General features: G+C 44.0%; 1 protein-coding gene across 4 annotated transcripts in view; it reads right to left on the bottom strand.

The window, feature by feature from the left end:
* The window catches only part of catip (ciliogenesis associated TTC17 interacting protein), a 42,014-nt gene that overhangs the window by 6,740 nt on the left and 20,274 nt on the right, over positions 1–15,000 (bottom strand). For all 4 annotated transcript variants that reach the window (XM_069935980.1, XM_069935978.1, XM_069935981.1 and 1 more), the window contains 4 exons: positions 11,516–11,602; positions 8,892–9,059; positions 6,818–6,942; positions 2,739–2,815 (listed from right to left, as the gene is read on the bottom strand). In XM_069935980.1, the coding sequence (XP_069792081.1) occupies positions 2,739–2,815; positions 6,818–6,942; positions 8,892–9,059; positions 11,516–11,602 (457 nt within the window). The remainder of the gene's footprint in view (positions 1–2,738; positions 2,816–6,817; positions 6,943–8,891; positions 9,060–11,515; positions 11,603–15,000) is intronic.

The following is a 15,000-nucleotide window of genomic DNA, read 5'->3' as shown; positions in this document are numbered from 1 at the left end:
AATAATGTGAAAGTCTTGTGCAATGACACAGCAAAGAATGGATCTCACAAATGCTAATCAGAGGAGATGGCTAACCATCTGGGCAGCTAGGAGAAGATGGGGCTGGGATTGCTCTGGATTAAATCTGGGACCTCTGATTACTGGGCAAACAACTGGTGGAAAGGCATGCCCATCCAGCACCTGCCCCCTACTATGCATCCTGGCTGTGGAGTCTGAGGATCTCAGGAGCAGGTGAAAAGCTGAAGTCCTCAAATGCAGGACAACATTGTGCAGTAGTCTCTGGCTGAAGGATGAAACATATCTTGATCTTTAATACCCCTACAGTAAGTGGTGAATGCGGCTCAACGTAATAAAATTTTGCTCCATCGACATCTCCCAGTGCCTGGGAAAGGCAGCTGACCTACTGAAGAACACATCGTGCACCCTGGATACACTGTCTTCTCCCTCCTCCCATTGGGGAGAAAGTGTAAGAGCGTGAAAGCGCACACCAACTGGCTTAAAGGCAGTTTCTACCCTGCAAACATCGGGCTGCTGAATGAACCCCACAGCGGTGCTCTCACGTTGGCCTTGCTTGGTGCTAATATCTTCCTTTTCATTGCAATCCTATACCCTGTAAATTGTGCTCTTTACACGGCCATAGGAATGTTAGAGATAATCTGTTAATCTGCTCACAAAAGAATCTTTCTCAGTGTGCTCAGTAATTTGTCACAACTTAAAACTTCAACGTAAAATTTTCACTTAAATTTAACAAACATCTTTGGTTACTCCCAGACTCTACAACTGTTTTCCCTCCTACCCCTTTATTGCGAACTGTTTAACGACGTCCTTTTTGAAAAGCCTGGCTCTAATATTAAAATGTTCTGGACTAGCCCACCAGAGAAAACAGTTTCTCACCACTTTTCCTGCTATCTCCTTTAATTCTCTTGAACACCTGTCTGAGTGAACAAGCTTGTTCATTCTTTCCACATTGTTAAACTCCTTCCAAAGAACCCATGCTGCATCATTTACATACAACATAGAACATTACAGAGCAATACAGGCCCATTGGACCACAATGTCATCTGCCAATGTTGGACCACAATGTTGGCCTGGCAAAAACAAAAGGAAACCCTCCCTATGTCATAACCCTCTGCTCTTCTTGTATCCATTTGCCTAAGTGTCTCTTAAATGCCCCTATTGTACCACCACCCCTGGCAATGAATGCACCTACCAGTCTCTGTGTAAAAACAAAACTTACCCCTGATAACTCCCCAAAACCTTCCTCCCCTCACTTTCTACAGATGTCCTCTGGTGTTTTCTACTCCCAGCCTGGGCAAAATGGGTTGACTAAGAAAAAATAGGTTGAGAACCACTGCTCAAGACAAGAAGGCACAACCTCAGAATTGAAGGGCACTCATTTAAAACAGGATTTTCTTTAGTCAAAGAGTGGTGAACCTCTGGAATTTACTACCATGGGTGGCTGTGAAGGCCAGGTTGTTGGGTGTGCCTGAGGCAGAGATTGATATTTGTCAGAATAATCAGGATATCAAAGGTTATGGGGAGAAGGTGGGGAGTGGGAGAATGGATCAGTTCACGATAGAATGGCAAAACAGATTCAATGGGCCGAATGGTCTACTTACCCCCCCCCCCCCATATCACTGGTTCTCTTTTTTTCCACTCATCTACCACCTTAAGAAATCCCTTACTAACCACAGAGCACCTGTAGCACTGGTGGTGGTGGAGACTGGAACAATAGGGTCATTTAAGAGACTCTTAGTCAGGCACATGGATGAAAGAAAAATAGAGGGTTATGAGGTAGGAAGAATTTAGTTTTTTTTAGGTATATAATAAAACCCCTGGTATCCAGCACTTATGGGGATTGGTAGATGACGGATAAGTGTATTTTCCGGTAGCTTGAAACTTACTCTTACAATGCCTGACTTCCATTAAGACAGTTTAAAAAACAAGAATATACAGGGTACTGTACTTGCACTGAACATGAATATATAAACCTTAAAGCATTTTACTTTATTTTCAGTCACATTCTTTCACAACATTTAACTATCACCGCATTTGCAGGTTCCTCCCCCTCCAGGGAGCTGCCTGAAAGACGAACAATAACGTTATAGATAATTAACCCCCCCCCCCCCCCCCCACAAAGTTTACAGATAAAGCCTCTGACCTGGGTGACTCTTGCAGAGCAGGGATAAGAAGACACTTTAAGAGAGTCGCCCCAACGATGAGCGGCATCAACCAGCTCTTCATCCTGGGCGACGCCATCGCTGTTTCACGCAACTTTATTCAAACAGCTGCTACGAGAAAAGCCCAACCAAGGCCCTCCGCTGGCTGAATATTTGCTCCCATCTTCACCACAGGTTTAGTTACAGGTTTATTTTTACAATTTTAAACTTATGCATTTTTTACCCATTATTTTATTCTTATTTATTTTAATTTTTAACATTTATTTTCCTCAATTTTTTTGCTAGTTGCTTGAGGCTGCCAGCTGCTTGAATTCCAGATATCATGGGTTTTATAATATACAGGTCGGCATAATATTGTGGCCGAAGGGCTTGTACTCTGCAGTAATGTTCTATGTTTTAATACCTGCTCCCATTATTCTCTTTATCAAGCTGATCACCCATTGTCTATTCAAGGTTCCTCCAGACCCCAGTGCCTTTCAGGAAATTAATTCAATGTCGTAGCAACAGGCTATGAGTGGAACATTTCTCGAGTGACAAAGCATGGTTAAAATTCAATACCTGTTTCTTTGATGTGAGGTAGTTGTTTAAGCTGCATTGTAATGGGAGACCCCACCTGTACCCTGCTTGTTAAATGTCTGAAAGAGGAACAGATTGCACAGAGACATGAACACGGAATCAACAGGAGCATTGTCAAACAAACACCGACGTTTACATGGCTCCTTTGACAAACCAATGAGTTGTTAGGGAGGGCCACCAAATGCTTGGAAGGGTTGAAGTATTGTCTTATGGAGGAGAGAGAAGTGGAGCAAAGGAGGTTTTAGGGCCAAGACCACTGATGGCACTGCCCAACAGTGATAGAGCAGTTGAGGTGTGGAGGCAAAGGGCACACAGGTTTAAGGCAAAGTTGATGAGCAGAGGAGGAATCTTTTGACCCATTGTTGTCAAGGGGGCTCTTTGAAGTGGCTGTCCAAATTCTGTTTCCATGTCAAATGACTCTTTGACTTGTCAATATATCATCCAACATATTATCCTCTGCAATTTCCATCACTTACCATGTGATCCCACCACCTGACACATCTTTCCCTCCCCCTCCTCCTTTCCTAGGGACTGCTTCCCTAGATACCCTTTCATCCACTCATCCCTTCCAACTAATTGCCTACCTCTGTGACCACAGGAGATGCTCCACTTGCTCCCAATCCTCTTCCCTCACCACCATTCGGAGCTCCAGTCTTTCATAAGGAAGCAACACTTCACTTGTGAATCTGAAGGGGTCATCTACTGCACCAAGTGCTCTCATTGTGACCTCCTCTACACCAGGGAGACTGGACACAGAATGGGAGATCGTTTCGTTAAGTACCTTGGCTCTGTCCGCTGCAATGGCAAGGACCTCCCAGTGGCCAACAATTTTAATTCTATGCCCCATTCCCACCCCACTATGTCCATCCATGACCTCGTGCATTGCCCAACTGAGGCCACCTGCAAAGTGGAGGAGCAACACCATCTGGGCACCCTCCAACCAGGCGACATTAACACCAATCTCTCCATTTTCTGTTAACCCACTCTCCTGGCCTCTCTCCTTCCCTAGCCCTCGGCCTCCTTTCCTCCAGCTCCCCACCCACTTCCCTTCTTCTATCAGAAAGCTAGCCTTCCCAGCCCTTTCCAACTATCATCTCTCAGCTTTCCTTCTCTTCCACGCTCCCATCTGCATCCCCCTATGACCTCTTGCCTCCCCGCCTTATTCCTGATGAAGGTCCCAGGCCTGAGACGCTGGCTTTACCTTTTACTTCCTGTGTGATCTGCTGAGGTTCTTCAGCGCTTTGGTGTACCACACTCTGACTTTATTCTATCATGTGCTCCTGGTGGAAAGGGTTTGGGAAGATAGAGGTCAGTCACGGACCACCGGATACTCTATTATCACTGGGAACCCTCAGTGGCCCAACCAACACAGATCACAAGATATTGGAGAAGAGTGAGGCCCGTTGAGTCTGCCCCACCATTCTATCATGAGCTGATCCATCCTCCCACTCAGCCCTACTCCTCAGCCTTCTCTGCAAAACCCTTGATGCCTTGACTAATCAAAAACCTGTCAATGTCTTCCTTAAATACACCTAACAGCCTTGCTGCCACAGAATAAATTTTTTCACATTTCTGTTCTAAATTGACACCCTTTGATCTTGAAGTTGTGTGCTCTTGTCCTGGACTCCCCTACCATAGGGAAGAACCTTGCCACATCTACTCCATCCAGGCCTTTAAGCATTCAAAATGTCTCCATGTGGTCCCCCCCTCATCCTTCTGCACTCCAACGAGTACAGTCCAAGAGCCATCAAACATTTCTCATATACTAACCCTTTCATTCCTGGTATAATTCAAGTAAATCTTCTCCAAACCCTCTCCAATGCCAGTCCATCCTTTCTCAAATATCTGTTTCCAGCCAAGGAGCTTTCATCAGAACCTTACAGGGTCCAACCTGACCCACTGAATATTTCCAGCAATTTTGACTTGATTTTAGATTTTAAATTTCAAGTCCTAGAGAAGGGGAAAGTTTAAAGGAGATACGGGGGTGGGGGGGGGGGGCAAGTTTCTTTTGGCACAATGAGTGAGTAGTGGGTGCCTGGACCAGGCTGCCTGGGGAGATGGTGGAAGCAGATATGATAGTGGCATTTAACAAGCATTTACAAAGGCACACACACACACACACACACATATATAAACACACACAGGGACTGGAGGGATATGGATCAGGCAGAAGAGATTTACTTTAATTTGGCATCATGTTCAGTGCAGACACTTTTTGCCAAAGAGGCTTTTCCTGTGCTGGACTGTTCTAAGTCCCATCCTTCCTATAATGTGGTGAACAGAATCACAGAATGGGTTCACCACAGACTGAAGCGGTTACAGTTTCTTTTTTCACCCAAACATTAATGCTTACCACATTCACGCTTCTTATGGTGGAAGTGGAAGCAGTTATCTGGCTTTCAAAAGGGAATCGGATAAATCTTTGAGGGTGAAGTACTTCCAAATTACAGGAGGTATTTTGACAATAGCTGTGGAGAAACAGAATTGACTGAGTTCAGTTCTGGTCTCCTTACTTGAGTGGTGCAGAGGTAGTTCACCAGCAGTTTATACAGTGTGGTGATACCTGCAGAAGAGCACGGGGGACAAGGCAACACCTGGCCGGCTGTCAATCAGCCGACCTGAATGGACCAAGCCCCATCCGGTCGAGTGTCAATCACCCTCCGGGATACAAGCTAGATCCGGGCCTTCGAAGACAGTCTCAGAGCTTGCAACAGAGCTTGCTCACTGCCAGCTCTGTGGAAGTTTATGTTGAATAAAGCCTGTAGAACAGACATTATGTTTTGTGTGTTTGCTTCTGTTCGATAGCGCACCACATACAGAGGATCATTAAATCAGCCAACAGGATCACTGAGGTCTCCCTTTCCTTTACTGATGACATTTACTGAGAGCGCTGTCTAACAAGGGCTCAAGGAATTATAGAAGACCCGATCCAGTGCACAGTATCTTCAAATCAAGGTTATTGTCATCTGATTGCAACCCGACAAAACAGCATTATTTGGGGCTCGATGCAGAACACACAGACACACAACTAGACACAACACATACAGACATATAATACATATGCAGGACAAGTATTTCACCTCTACAAATCAATATTGTTTCATGAATATGAAAGTCTCGGAGGGTCAGGGTGAGCTGTTCCTTTGGTCGCTCAGCAGTCTCCCTGCCCATGGGAAGAAGCTGTTCCTCAGCCTGGTGGCACCGGCTCTGATCCTCCTGTAGGTCTTCAACCAACTACCTTCAAAAAGAAGGTACAGGAGCAGCAAAGTCAGGACTGGTCAGCAGGGGATTAGCTTCTTCCCACAGCCTCTGAGGCTGATGCACAGTGTCATGCAACCGTGATAATCATCCCAAATATTGATTCATATTTATTTTGCTTATTTATATGATCTTTACGTTCTGTGTTTTTGTGCAAAGACGATGGTCTGGAGAGATGCTGCTTTGTCGGGTTGTAATAAACTTGGAACTGATTCTGGAGATGAGGGGCTTAGCCTATGAGGAGAGATGGAGTTGCCTGGAACTCACTGAGGAAGGACGGGAGGGGATTTTATAGAAACATAAAATTATGAAAAGAGTAGATAAGAAAGAACCGGAGAGGTTGTTTCAACTGGCAAGTGAGACTAGAACTAGGGGACACGGCCTCAAGATTCAAAGCGGGGGCGGCGGGGGGGGGGGGGGGGGGTGGTGAGATTTAAGACAGGGAGGAGTGGATCTGTGGAACTTAGTGCTGAAGGATGCAGTAGAGGCTGCCACATTACATGTATTTAAAACACCAGAAGATACATTTTTGCATAGAAGGGGGCTTGAGGGTTATGAAGAGCTGAGTCCATGGCCAGGTGGGTGCTGGTTCTTAGCAATTTTTACGCCGATTCTTTGATGCAAACTCTATAACCCACAGATCCAGGGGCACCAACAACAGGCAAGAGAGCAGAGAGTTTGGAGCGTGAGAGATTCTGTTTGATTTTAAGTGTCTGTTAAGTATTGTACCAGTGCTAAGGTGGGCCTCAATTAGGAAAATTAAAGAATAAACGTGATTTGAGTTGAGATTTCCCAGAACTTACCCATCTGGAAGGAAGCTGCATTGCCAGCACATGGGACCATTTGCCTCTGAGTGAATTGTTCTCTGGATGCTCAGGACCTCACACTCTCTTTTCCCAATCGTCAACATCCTAGGTCCTAGGTTCAACTGTTTAAAAAGTAGGGAGACAGTACAGATACATGGATGAGAACACTGCCAGGGCTGGAAAATTATGGTTGTGAGGATAGAGCATCTAAATCAGCCATTCTCAATCTTTTTTTGGCTCTAGCTCCCCCAGGACTGCTCAATTTTTATGGGCCTGCTTCCCTGGAAAACATTTAATTTTTGGTTTCTTCCATAATCTCTCTTACTGAGTTCATAAAAAGATGTTAAAAGTACTTATGGAATGTGAAGTGAAAAGGAAACAAGGCTTTTACTTAAATCTGCTGTGGCCCATTTAGAAAATGGCTGATCTAGATTTTCTTTGGAACAAAGGACATGAAGGGGAGACATTGAGTGGCCCAGTGGTAGAACTGCTGCCTTGTGGCTCCAGAGACACGGGTTTTATCCTGACCTCCAGTGCTGTCAGTGTGGAGTTTCCACATTCCTCTGGGTGCTCCTGTTTCCTCCTACATTCCAAAGGCTGGTAGGTTAATTGGCCACTGTACATTATTCCTGTGTAATAGCTATTTGTGTCTGAAAAAAATCAGTTGCACTCCAGGGATCTGTTCAAAGTTTACATTAATTGTCAGCGTACATACATGACATCTCATACAACCCTGAGATTCTTTTCCTGCGGGCCAGGCAAAATTTCTGCTTATTGGTAGTGTAAAAATACTGTACTCAAGAAAACATATGTATATAAAAGAGAGAAATATGAACAAAGAATGTAAACAAACTGACTATGCAATACAGAAAATAAATATTCACAAATTAATAAAATGCAAAGTAAGATCCTTAAATGAGTCCCTGATTGAGTTTGTCCTTGAGGAGTTTAATGGTGGAGGGGCAGTAGCTGTCCTGATCCTGGTGGTGTGAGTCTTGTGGCACCGAGACCTCTTTTCTGATAGCAGCAGTGAGAACAGAGCGTGTGCTGGGTGATGTGGGTCTTTGATGATCGCTGATACCCTCCAACGGCAGCATTCCACATCGATTTTCTCCAAGGTGAGGAGAGTTTTTCTGTGATATACTGGGCTGTACACTGGATTTGGGCACAGGGGTATCATTTACCGTACATACTCGTGGAATAGTCAAGTTTTGGGGATCAACTTTTCAGGTCAAATTTGGGTGGTTGACTTTTACACAGATACGACTTTTGACGTCAGTAAGTACTTGTGTGGTTCAAGGCGCTGGGAGCTCGGATGTCAGGACCAGGTGGTAAGTCCATATTTGAGGCTTCAGTAGCTCAGATAGGTGGGCAGCTGAGATGATGATCTGTGGTCGTGGCATTGGGAGCTCCAGTGGGCAGACGACCGGGCCATCGGGACCTCTGATGAGCAGGTGGTCAGGGCGTTGGGAGCTCAGGAGTGTAGGCAGTCGGGCGTCAGGAGCAGGCAGGCAGTTGGGAGCTCCGATACGTAGGCAGCTGAGGCAAGGGTTCGCGGTTGGGGCATTGAGAGTTCAGATGGATGGATAGTTGGAGCCAAAAATGGAGGGAGGGGTTGACTTCTACATAAGGATCGAGTATTACATGAGTTTATACGGTATTGTCCATTTCTAAATAGGCAATAAATAACTGTAGTCCTTCTAGAGGAACAGCTGTCACAGAATGCTGCGTGGGAAGTTACAAGACATATCCATAATGACAGACCAACAATATAATTTCCAATCAGAATGGGGAATTGAACTAAATTGAATTATTATCACATGTATCAAGAAAATACTTGTTATATGTGCTATCCAGCCAAATCAATCCATACTTGTACCAGTGATGGTGCAAACTAAAATGCAGGGTGTAGTGCTACTGAGGAATACTGCAGTTAAAACACATGAGGTGCGTGCATCAGGATTAGTGAAGACCATTTTATCGCACTCAGGAGTTGTGGGGAGTCAGGTGTGACTTGTCTACCCAACTTGTGGCCTGTTCTTGCACTCACAATATTTATCTTGGCACTTACATATGTGGAGATGCAAAGCTGCATTTCAGTGTCAAAAGAGAGGAAGACCATGTTGTCAGGGACATAGTTTTGCTGGGCCATGATCCGTAAAAGCACCAGGTTACTCGCTTCCGACACAAAACCTCTCAGATCTGTCAGGTTGAAGCTCAGCGTCTCGGACTTCACGTTCTATTTAAGGAAAGTTAATGTTTTAGTACCGGGTACAATAACAGCCTGGTTAAACACTGAACCTATAACACAGAATGGTTGCCGATGGTTTGAACTGAACGAGTCTTATGCAAGCTGCAGAGACTACAGGAGTGCTGGTGGCAAATCCATAGACATTCAGTGACTCTGCAAGGACTCTCTGTTAGCAAGGAGTTCTGTCCGGACAATGCTCATAGTGAATCCTTGTCTGCTTTATAGCAGACTAAAGGCAATTTTATGAATATTATATTTTTCTTTTATTACATAGAAATCATAGAAAATTGCAGCACAGTAGACAGACTATTTGGCCCTTCTAGACGGTGCCAAAACATCATTCCTCTAGTCTCACTGATCTGTACCCATTCAATAACCCTCCAGACCTCTCCCATCCATGCATCTATACAATTTATTCTTAACACTTAAGAGTCAACCCACATTTATCACATCAGATGGCAGGTCGTTCCACACTTACACCACTCTCTGAGTGAAGAAATTCCCTCTAATGTTTCCCCTAAATCTTTCCCCTTTCACACTAAAGCCATGTTCTCTCTTAGTTATCTATCCTAATCTAAGTGGAAAAAACTGGCTCACATTTATTCTGTCTATACCCCTCATAATTTTGTAAACCTCTATCAAATCTCCCCTCATTCTTCTACATTCCAAGGAATAAAGTCCCAACCTGTTTAATCTTTCCCTGTAACTTAACTCCTGAAGTCCCAGCAACATCCTAGTAAATCTTCTATGCACTCTTTCAATCTTACTGATATCCGACCAGAACTACACACAATGTCTTATACAACCTTACCATAACATCCCAATTCCTGTACTCATTACTTCGATTTATTAAGTCCAAGATGCCAAAAGCTCTCTTTACAACCCTGTCTTCCTGTGACACCACCTTCAAAGAACTATGTATCTGTAGTCCCAGATCCCTTTGTTCATCCACACTTCTCAGGGCCCTACCATTTATTGTGATTTCCTACCTTGGTTTGTCCTTCCAAAATGCAGCATCTCACACTTGTCTGCATTAAATTCCATCTTTCATTTTCTGTCCCATGATTCCAGCTGGTCCAGATCCCTCTGCAAGCTTTGAAAGCCTTTCTCGCTGTCCACAACGCCTCCAATCTTGGTGTCATCAGCACACTTGCTGATCTAATTTCCCACATTATCATCGATATAGACAACAAACAATAATGGTCCCAGCACCGATCCCTGAATCACACCACTAATCACAGGCCTCAAGTCTGAGAAGCAATCATCCACTACCACTCTCCGTTTTCTCCAATTCCACCAATTTAAAATCCATTTTATAACCCTTCCTAGATACCTAGTGTCTGAACCTTCTGACTAACTTCCCATGTGGGACCTTGTTAAAGGCCTTAGTGAAGTCCATGCAGACAACATCCACAGCCTTTCCTTCATCTACTTTCTTGGTAACCTCCTCAAAAAATTCTAAGATTCATTAAGAACGACCTACCATGCATAAAGCCATGCCGATTACCCTTAATCACCCCTTGGCTGTCTAAATTCTTGGATATCCTATCTCTCAGAACACCCTCCAATAATTTGGCCACTATTGACATCAGGATCACTGACCTGTAATTTCCTGGTTTACCTTTGGAAAATTTTTTAAACAACAGAACATTTTCAGTGTCAAAAGAGAGGAAGACCATGTTGTCAGGGACAACAGGAGCTCCCCTCCCATCCTCCAGCACCTCCCCATAGCTAAGGACATTTTAAATATGTCTACCAGGGCCCCTGTAATTTCTTCACTAGCCTCCCTCAAGGTGCGAGGGAATATCATGTCAGGCCCTGGGGATTTATCTACCTATATTCACTGTTTTGTTTCCCTTTCTTCCTTGTACACCATGTCAGTTTTCTGAGTAAATACTGATGCAAAAAACTTGACAATAAATAGTACCTGTATATGATCTGATTAGAAATGGTCTGAGCGAACAGTTTTTTTTAAACAGATAGATACAGCACGGTAACAGGCCCTTCCTGCCCATGACCTTGTGGTGCCTAAACCCATATGTATTTAAGGGTGGGAGGAAACTGGAGCACCCGAAGGGAACCCATGCAAACACGGGAGTATATACAAACTCTACAGACAGAGCAGGATTTGAAGCCAGCTCGCTGGCTCTGTAACTAACTACTATGTTAACATGCTGCTTCTCTAACCATGGTACCAAGTTTTAGACTTTGAAGAGGGCTATAAATGTTTGGAATTCTCTCCCCCCACCCCAGAGAGTTGTGGAGGAGATCACATAGTATGTTTTAGGCATGGTCAGTATGAGTGTGGTGGGCTGAAGGACCTCTTTCTGTGCTCCATGGTACATAGTCCCAAAATTATATGGCATCTTGTCATGAACCCACTTCACTTTGATGTTTACAAGCAGAGTGCTCTAAATTGTGAAACAAACTTGATGTTCACTTACCTGTCCCATAGTGATATCCCTAGTCATGACATAAAAACCTTGTTCCTTCTTCATGACTGTCTCCTTCACCAGAGAGTGATTCTTTAGCTGTAATCCAGTACCAAAAAACAGATGAGAATTGCTTTCAATATACAGTAAAACCACCGTTACCACGAATTCAAGCAACAGGCAGCCTCAAGCAACCAGCAAAAATAAAACGAGGAAAATAAATAGTTAAAAAATACGCAAGTTTAAAATTGGAGTACCCCGCCGTTAGTTCGCCAATCATGCAACATATATTTACTAATCCCCGTAGGTGCTGGATGCCAGGGGTTTTGCGGTATGTCCCATAGAAACTAAGCAGCATAGAAATGGGTGCTCTCAGCTCACTTCAGCAACACCTGTGATATCTAACTACACTAATCCTAGTCCCTCCACACCTTTACTCTGATATCCAAGTACCTGTCCAAATAGAACATAGAAATCTACAGCACCGTACAGACCCTTTGGACCATAGTCTTGTACCTGTCCTAATAACCTATTAGGTTAGTTGTCCTAACAACTGCCTGGAATTTCCCAACTGCACAACTCTCCATTTTTCACAGTTCCGTGCACCCACCTCTCTCAGTGTGAAAAGCATGCCTCTTACATCCACCTGTACTTTCTGCAAAGCCCCTTAAAACTATGCCCCCTCGTGTTAGCCATTTTAGCCCTGGGGAAAAAGCCTTTGGCCATCCACACAATCAATACTCTCTCATCTTCTTGTACACGTTTATCAGACCACCCCTCACTCTCTATCACTGCAGGATGAAAAGACCAAGTTCACTCAACCCATCCTCCTAAGGGCATTGTCACCCTGGGAAAAAGGTGCTGGCTGCCCACCCTATCTATGCGTCTGATAATCTTATCTACCTCTATGAAGTCACCTCTCATCCTTTAGTGCTCAGTTCTGTCATCCTTGCTACATCCTTGTAAATCTCCTCTCTTCCCTCTCCATAGCTTCCACATCTTTCCTGCAGTGAGATGCCCAGAACTGAACACAATATTCCAAGTAGTGGCTAATCAATGACTTGTATAGCTGCAACATTACCCCATGGCTCTTGAATTCTATGATTTTCAAATGGTGGAACGAAGTCTGTCTGCATGATCTCCTCTGGCAGCTCATTCCAGGTAAATAGATAACACGCGTGTGAAAAATTTCTCCCATCTCATCCTCCAGTTCTGGTCTCCCCTGTCCTGGGAAGAAGGTTCTTAATTCTATCTACACCCCTGAGAATTTTATAAACCTGTACAAGGCCACCTCCCAGCCTCCAACATGCCAGTGAGAATAAATTTAGCCTATCCAATCTCTCCTCATATCTGTAGCCCTGCATCCCAAGCAACATCCTGATGAATCTCCTCCGCACTCTATTACAATCACACCCTTCATCTACAATGCAAATTATAAAATCAAGGGAAGGAAATAGTCACATTGCAGAAGCAGGCCCTTTGGCCCAAACTGACCAAAATGTCCCACCTACACTCGTTCTACCTGCCTGCAGTTGGCTCATTCCCTCTAAACCTATCCTATCCAAATATCCACCCAATTTGATCGTAAACTTTACAATTAGCACTTGCCTCAATCACCTCCTCCAGCAACTCATTTCATATACCCCACCCTCTGTGTAAAAATGTAACTCCTCAGGGTCCTGTTAAATATCTCTCCCCTCCCCCCCTTAAAATTATGTTCTCTGGTTATCAGCTCCCCATCTCTGGGTAAAAGACTCTGCGTTCATCCCGATCTATTCCTCTCATGGTTTTGTCCACCTCTGTGAGATCACCCCTCATCCTTCTGCCCTCCAGGGAATAAAGCCCCGGCCAGCTCAACCTCTCCCTGTAGCTCAGGCCCTCCGAGTCCTGGAAACATCCTCACACATCTTCTCTGCACCCTCTCCAGCTCGACACCTTTCCTGCAGCACGGTGACATTTATACTGGAGAGTGTAGAGTTTCACCAGGATGTTGCCTGAGGTGGATACTTTAGTTACAGGGAGGTTGCAGAGAATGGAGTGAAGGAATCAAAGAGATACATTTTTACAGTTGTCTAATGATCAGAGCCTTAGTTTGGATAGATAGTAAATCTATTTCAAGCCATAAGGTGTTGGCCATCCAGACTGAGAAATTCTGTTTCACAGAGGGATGAGAATTTTCTTTCTCAGGGCCTGAACACCCTGGTAAATCTCCTCTGCACCCTCTCCATAGCTTCCACATCCTTCCTATAATGAGGTGACCAGAACTGAACTCAATAAGTAGAGATGCCACTTAACTTCTCTACTCCTGAATTCAATCCACTATTAATGAAGCCCAGCATCCCATAGTCCTTCTTAACTAGCCTATCAACCAGCGTGGCGACCTAGAGGGATGTATGGATTTGGACCCAATTCACACTCTTAAGTAACCAACCATTAACCCTGTACTTACCCTTCTGGTTTGTCCGTCCAAAATCCATCACCTCACACTTATCTGGATTGAACTCCATCTGCCACTTTTCTGCCCAACTCTGCATCCTGTCTATATCCTCTTGTAACCTTTGACAACCTTCAGCTCCATCCACAACTCCTCCAATCTTGGTATGATCCGCAAACTTACTGACCCATCCTATTTCCTCTTCGTCCAGGTCATTTATAAAAATCACAAAGAGCAGGGGTCCCAGAACAGATCCCTGTAGCCCCTCCACTGGTCACCAACCTCCAGGCAGAATACTTTCCTTCCACTACTACCCTCTACTTTCTTCTGACACCAAATGTTTTATCCACACAGTCAAGGTTCCACTGATTCCGTGCCTCATGATGTTCTGGACGAGTCCTTCGTGGGTGACCTTGTTAAATGCGATATCAGTAAGATAATGAAAGATAATGAAAGATACACTGGCATCACTAGGGGGGTGCGGACCACACCAGGTGCCACTAACAGAGGGGGTGACACCAAAATGACTGTCTATAAAATAATTGTTCAGTGTTTCAGCAGAAATGTATTTTTTAGTAAAAATATCCATGTAGTTACAAAAACATTTTTCGTAAGCCCAGCTTACATGAATTAATATACCTACAAGGCTAAAACTCGATGCTCATTTAATTTTGGAACCTTCTAATGTGCTCCGATCAGAGCCATCATTATTACCCAATTACAATGATGCTTTGAATCACATGGTTTCGTCTGCACGTGCTACAAGCTGTTGTTTTCTTTGGTGCTGGTGTTTTTTAGTCACTGCTTTTGTCAAATTTCGGATATTTTAGATACAATATTGTGGTAATCAGTATCTGTGAACCTATATCATTAACTTTTTTGAGAATAAAGTAGTATTTATTGTAATTTAAAGGTGTAATTTTAATTTTGCTTGTTGTTTATCTCACTGCTATTGCCATTATATTCAGTGATATACGAGAATTACAATTTACCAGTAACATTAGTACAGAAAACATTACTAAGGATTCTGTATGATCTGATATGTGAGGAGGATCATAGGGGT

This window comes from Narcine bancroftii, chromosome 4 (genome assembly GCF_036971445.1).
Source record: "Narcine bancroftii isolate sNarBan1 chromosome 4, sNarBan1.hap1, whole genome shotgun sequence".
Taxonomy (NCBI): Eukaryota; Metazoa; Chordata; class Chondrichthyes; order Torpediniformes; family Narcinidae; genus Narcine; species Narcine bancroftii.
Note: the sequence above shows the minus strand (reverse complement) of the source record. Positions and strands in the feature narration are given on the sequence as shown.